Raw genomic sequence first — 5,806 nt, forward strand, 5'->3', positions numbered from 1 at the left:
CTTCCTGCCCCTCCTGTTTTCAGTAGAGCTTTTCCCAGGGCACAACCGAAATGTTTTTAAAGCCTAGTGTGCTACATGGGAATCACTAAACCTGCATGTTTGGGGGTCCTTTGGCCTAGAGGGTCTAAAAGGACTGGCTTCTCTCTGAGCCAGGGGATCTCCCCCACCCACCCAGGCTGGGTTTTTATCTTTATGTGCCCTTGTGTTGCTTTTTTACCTGGGTGCCTTGTCTGAGGATCAGTCACCTGCTGCCAAGCCCCAGCCTTCTCTGAAGGGGCTGCCCAGGCTGGGAGTGTTCAGCCTACAGAAGAGAAGCTCTGGGGAGCCTAAAGGGGCTCTAAGAGAGCTGGGAGGAACTTTTCACCTGGGCCTGGAGTGACAGGACAAGGGGGAATGGCTTCTCCTTGCCAGAGGCCTGCGGTGGAGGAGAGGGTGGGACACTGGCACAGCTCAGCAGACTGAGCCTTTCGGCTGACAGACCTTCATGGATTTCTCTGCTTGAGGGTCTCTTCTGCATCCAGAGGCTTCAGAGGGACTTCCCAGGAACCCATTTGCACTTGAAGCTCGTGGACTGCCTTCCTACAGATACTGGGGTGGTTGAATTTCCCCCCCACCGGCCCCAAGGACCAAGGCTTGTGAATGTGAGGCTGCTCCCATCTGTCTGTGGAGACCTCATCCCCTCAGGATGTCACCTGTCCCTGGTCAGGAATGTCACCTGTCTCTGCAGTCCTGTGAGCTCTGGTCAGCTCCTCAGAGCTCTTGGGTGCAGCTCCCTGCATCCAGCTGGGCCTGACACAGGGGTGACCCTCACCTCCTTGCCCCGTCCTTCATTAAGGGTCTGGATCCTCCCATTCCAATACCTGAGGCACAGCAGCTGTCCCACCATGTCTCTGTGGTGCCCCTAAGTTCAAAGGCCTCCTGGCCAGCTGGGCCAGTGAGCAAAGACTCTCCTTCCCCTCTGTGACCAAAGGACCCCTGCAGACCCGGGTCAGGGTGGATCCCTGCTCTGGAGAGCAGAAGCATTTCAGGACACTTGGTGTTCCATACAGCTTGGCTCTTCAGTCCCATTCAGTGTACAATGGCTGTTACAGGCAGGAGTCTTCTCACACATGGCTCTTCCTTCTCAGCACCCACTGGTCCCTACATGAGCTGCAGGCCACCAGGATGTTCTGTGCAGGAGGTTACTGTGAGTAATTGAGGCCAATGCTGTCCCAAATCCAGCACCTGGGAATACCCTGGAACACTCCTTGAAAGTGTTCCAGGCCAGGTTGGACAGGGCTTGGAGCAACCTGGGATAGTGGAAGTTGTCCCTGCCTGTGGCAGGGTGTGGGATGGCATGAGCTTTAAGGTTCTTTCCTACACAAACCATTCTGTCATCCTATGATAGCCTTGACATCTGCATTAACTGTGCCAGCTGCATGCTGCCAGAATCACGGTATGGTTTGGATGGGAGGGGTCTTTTCAGACCACCCAGTCCCACCCATGCCCTGAGCAGGAACACCTTCCATCAGGCCGGGTTGCTGCGAGCCACAGCTCCTCTGGGCAGCCTGTGCCTCATCCTTTTCAGGGTCTTCCCTGAGTTAACCCAGGGCTTTGTCTTCAGATCCAGCACCTCTTGTCGTTGCAGTTCACCAGGAGCAGGATGGGCAGCCAGAGGAGGACACACTGGGAACAGGGGATCCATCAGCAGCAGCTCCCTCAGCCCTGGAGGACATGGCCCTGTACAGCAGCAAGCGGAAGCTCCGGCACAGCCGGCGCAGCCTGGAGACCGCTGTCCCCACATAGGTGACCTGCCACACCTGGGCAATGGACTGGCCTGGCACAGCCCTTCGGGAGCTCCGGGGACAGCAGCAGGCTGCCCCCCTGCCTACAGACTCTGGCTGGGACCAAGCTGCCCGTGAGCCCTGTGGCCAGCTGACTCCTCTGGGGCTGTGAACCGCCCTCGTTCCTCACCCAACAGTGCACTGGGGCACATCCCAAAACTGGGACAACACTGGACTGACTGCTGGCAGATGGAGAGGAAGGGTGGCCAGGAGAGTGGGCAGCTTTTTAGCCTGTAAATATTGTGTGTGGGGAAGAGTAGGACAGGGAGAATGTAGGAGTGTGAGAGTGTATTGGGCTCCAGCTGTTACTGCCTCAACTTGAGTTTTGTAGTTAAAAGGAGCTTCTCCTCTGTTGGGAATTGGGAGGAAGGTCCAGCCTGCCTTTACTCCTATTTGATTTCCAGTCTTTTGCCAAAAAGCATCCTCTCCCACCTCCTGCACTGTGTCACCTCACTTCCCTTTGGGAGTGTTTGGGAATGGGAAGCTTGGAGGCAAAAAGAAGGGAAAAAAAAAAGGAAAAAACCCATCAGAATTCCAGCAAAGTGCCTCCCTCTGCCACTGGCACTCTGTGCTCAAGGAAAACGGAGCCAGCTCTCTGCCACCTGCCTTTGTCCTGATGGGACACTGCTCCTGTTGGGGCTTTGTGCTGTCCTGGGACAGCTCCCACCCTGGATGGGCACATCCCCCTTTGTCACCACAGCAGGAGCCACTCCAGAGCACACGAGTGGAGGAGTCTCCTGTGGCACTGGGGCTGAACTGGTCAGCTGGGGCAGGACTGGGACAGAGCTGACAGCCAGAGCAGGGGTGTCAGGGGTGTGTGACAGCAGTGGGAGCAGGACGGGGGGCAGGACACGGTGGCAGAGGTGGGAGGTGTGACAGTAGGTACCTTAGTGGGTAGAGTTCAGGAACTGGGGATGGGTAGAATGTGGAGTTGCTGGGGTCACGTTGGGAGTTACAGGATCCTACACATGGAGGTGCTGGTGGGGAGTCCACAGTGTCTACGCTGGCTGTAGGGTGTGGTGGGATGTCACGGGGTGCCTGGTGTGTGGGCTGGCAGGGAGCACCAGGAGCAGGATGGGGCTGGCCTGTGCCTTGCAATAACCACACAGTTCCACTTTGCCAGCTCGTTGGCTTCAGGCCCCTTCCCATGGAGGACAGGGAAAATGCACGTTTGCCCACACAAGAGGGAAAAAGGAAAATGAGAAATGAGTGGGGCTGTGAGCCTTGGTTTCCACATGTGGAACAAGGGCTGTGAGCTGGTTCTGAATCGTGAGCTCTGCAGATGTGGAGGTTACAGCTGCTGCTCCCAACTCTGCCATCAGCCTCTGCTGCCACTAGTGAGGGGAAACAACCCTTTTCGTTTTTTTAATCACTGCCTCTCACCGTGAGGAAGGTCCGAGCTCGACACAGTCCTGTTCCCTGTCCATTGGTGCTCTCTGACTCCCCAGTAAGATCAGGGTTGGACCTTAAGCCTCACAGTGGCTGGGCACTGACAGGCACATCTGCTTGTACATTTGCTGAAGGAAAGAGTTGGATGCAGTTTTTTGGGTGCAGTTTCTCAGTTGAGCCTCTCCTTTCATGCCAAAATCCAGCGGATCATTTTAACTGACTCTATGTTTCGATTTTACAGACTTGTGAAGGGGAACTCTGATAATCTCATGCTGCAGCTGCAGCTGCCTCCATCATCAGCAATTTGAGCTTTTCCTTTTTAAATCTAATTTTAGCATTTGCTTTTTAACAAGAGCAGTTTTGGAAACAATCCTGGCTGGGTTTTGGTGACTAACTTGTGATTCTTCTCTCCTTTCCCTGTGCGGTACCTGGTGCCAGGCTCTGGATTCTCTCCCGTTCTCTCCTAAGAGACTCTGAGGGAAAATTAGCGCATCAAGACTGTAACTAGTGAAATTTGTACAACCAAAGAAATCTATTTTGTGGTTCAAGGATAATAAAGTTTACTTTACGTTTTAGAGCCTTTAGTCACAGTGGTTTGCCCTGTGTCAAGTCTGCAGTTTCAGTATCAATGCTTTGCTGGTGGTTGTTATTCACTGCATGATCCAGCAAAGATGCTCCTGGTGTTCCTGCTTTTGGGAGCGCGAATTAATGCACACCCCAATTACTGCCAGCTGAAAATAGTCAGGGATGGGAAGAAAAACCCAATATGAAACACAGTGATACCAGCAAGATCTTCAGTCTCTTGGCTTTCCTTATTTGGCTGTGTTTAAAAAAAAAAAAAAAAAGCTTCAACACTATTTTATTTATATTATTAAACTTTTTAAAGTAATTTGACTGGTAAAAACCAGCCCTATTTCCTGTAGCTCAGTCATGTTTTCCTGAGTCTGGTTCAGTGGATGGGTACCATGCTGTGCCACCCCAGGGAAGGAGCAGCAGTCTCAGAAGAGGGTGGATTTCCTTTTCCTGAGGCCAGACCTCAGCCTTTTTGCTCCACCTGTGTGACAGGTACAGCTGGAACAGGGGCCTTGGCTGTGGCCGTGGCACCTGAGGAGCAGCCTGGCCCTTGGTCAGGGAGGGTTCAGGACTGAGCAGCCTCATACAGGCTCTGTCCTCGGCCCTGTGCTGTTTGATGATCTGCTCTCCCTTGGGCCAGTTTTACTGCCAGGTTCCTCTCTTTGTGTGTTTTAATTTGTCCCCCACAACTGAACCCTGAATAGGTAATGGGAAGTAGTTTAACCCTTCAGACAAAAGTAAACACAGAAACATCATCAATGGGAATAGTTTATTTAGAGATATTTATTTGGGCATTATTCATGTAGGTTTGGAACTATATGGTCTTTTAAGACCCCTTCCAAGCCCAACCATGCTATGATTCTATTATTTTTGTATAAACAGGAACAGAAATAACCCAGTTAAATATATAGGGAGAATGATCTTCAAGGTGGTAAGGGCAAAGAGCAGAGCACAGCTGGCTGGGCTGCAAGGTTTGCAAGAAACTCTTGCAGCTGACGGCCTTGAGCAGCAGCAGCAATTCACAGCTGGGCTCTGGGAAATGGAGGGCAGGAAATGTCACATCTGGACACAACTTCAGCTGTGAACCTGCACTGCCTACCTCTCTAATCCTGCCAAATGCAACTTCTCTTGGTTCCAGGAGTCAGTGCTGTCTGCTGTTGGTCTGTGAGGTAAGGAGGGATGGCTTTGTTGGCCCTTCCCTGCATTTCCCTGCATACAGAACAGCAAGCAGGTGTCTGGAATAACTATGGGATTCTGCTCAAGGACTGTCTGCCCACGGCCAGGAGGGGCTGTCCTGGAAGCTGCAAACCCCAACAAATTCACCTGTTTGTCAGCTCTGGCGCCTTAACACCCGGGATAACCGGAGCCTGGGGAATGCTGATCTCCAGCCTTGCCCACCGGCCTGCAGCTGCTTCTGGAGACCTACAGCTGCCGGAGATGGGGCTATGGTCGCACCTCAGTGCCACTCCGGTCCTGCTGCGCGGAGTTCTTGTTGGTTCTGTGCTTTCAGTCACCGTCAGCGATGCAGCACCAGAAGAGCCCGGAGCCACAGCTCTGCGGGACCTCCCACGGCACAGCCCCCGCTGTCACCTCCGGGCCCTGGGCACGGCCACCTCCCTGCTCGGCTCCTCCTGTCCCGGTGCATCCTGCCCCCGTGTGCGCCCGCCGTGCCGGTGGCTGAGGAACCGGCGGCACCGGCCGCGTGTGCCCAACAACGGCGGCCGCGCGTCTGCCGCCGGGCCGGGCCGGCAGAGGGGCACAGAGCGGCGGCACCGGCGGGGATTGGCCGGACCGGGATCCGGAGCAGCGGCGGCACCGGCGGGGATTGGCCGGACCGAGCCTGACCGGCAGCAGCGGCGGCACCGGCGGGGATTGGCCGGACCGGGATCCGGAGCAGCGGCGGCACCGGCGGGGATTGGCCGGACCGAGCCCGACCGGCAGCAGCGGCGGCGGCGCTGCCCGGTGACGCCGTCACGTGACGCTGCGCGCTGACGCCTCCGGTGACGCTCCCCGGTGACGCG

At 55.0% G+C, this 5,806-nt stretch overlaps 1 protein-coding gene across 27 annotated transcripts in view; it reads left to right on the plus strand.

The window, feature by feature from the left end:
- Nucleotides 1-3,789, plus strand: part of SCRIB (scribble planar cell polarity protein) — a 104,722-nt gene extending 100,933 nt beyond the window's left edge. For 25 of the 27 annotated variants that reach the window (XM_041714153.2, XM_041714158.2, XM_041714160.2 and 22 more), the window contains one exon: nucleotides 1,628-3,789. In XM_041714153.2, the coding sequence (XP_041570087.2) occupies nucleotides 1,628-1,785 (158 nt within the window). In that variant the 3' untranslated portion in view covers nucleotides 1,786-3,789. The remainder of the gene's footprint in view (nucleotides 1-1,627) is intronic. The other 2 variants (XM_041714161.2, XM_041714164.2) reach the window with 1 other exon arrangement.
- Nucleotides 3,790-5,806: the final 2,017 nt, after the last annotated feature.

The sequence above is a fragment of the Taeniopygia guttata genome, chromosome 2 (assembly GCF_048771995.1).
Source record: "Taeniopygia guttata chromosome 2, bTaeGut7.mat, whole genome shotgun sequence".
NCBI lineage: Eukaryota > Metazoa > Chordata > Aves > Passeriformes > Estrildidae > Taeniopygia > Taeniopygia guttata.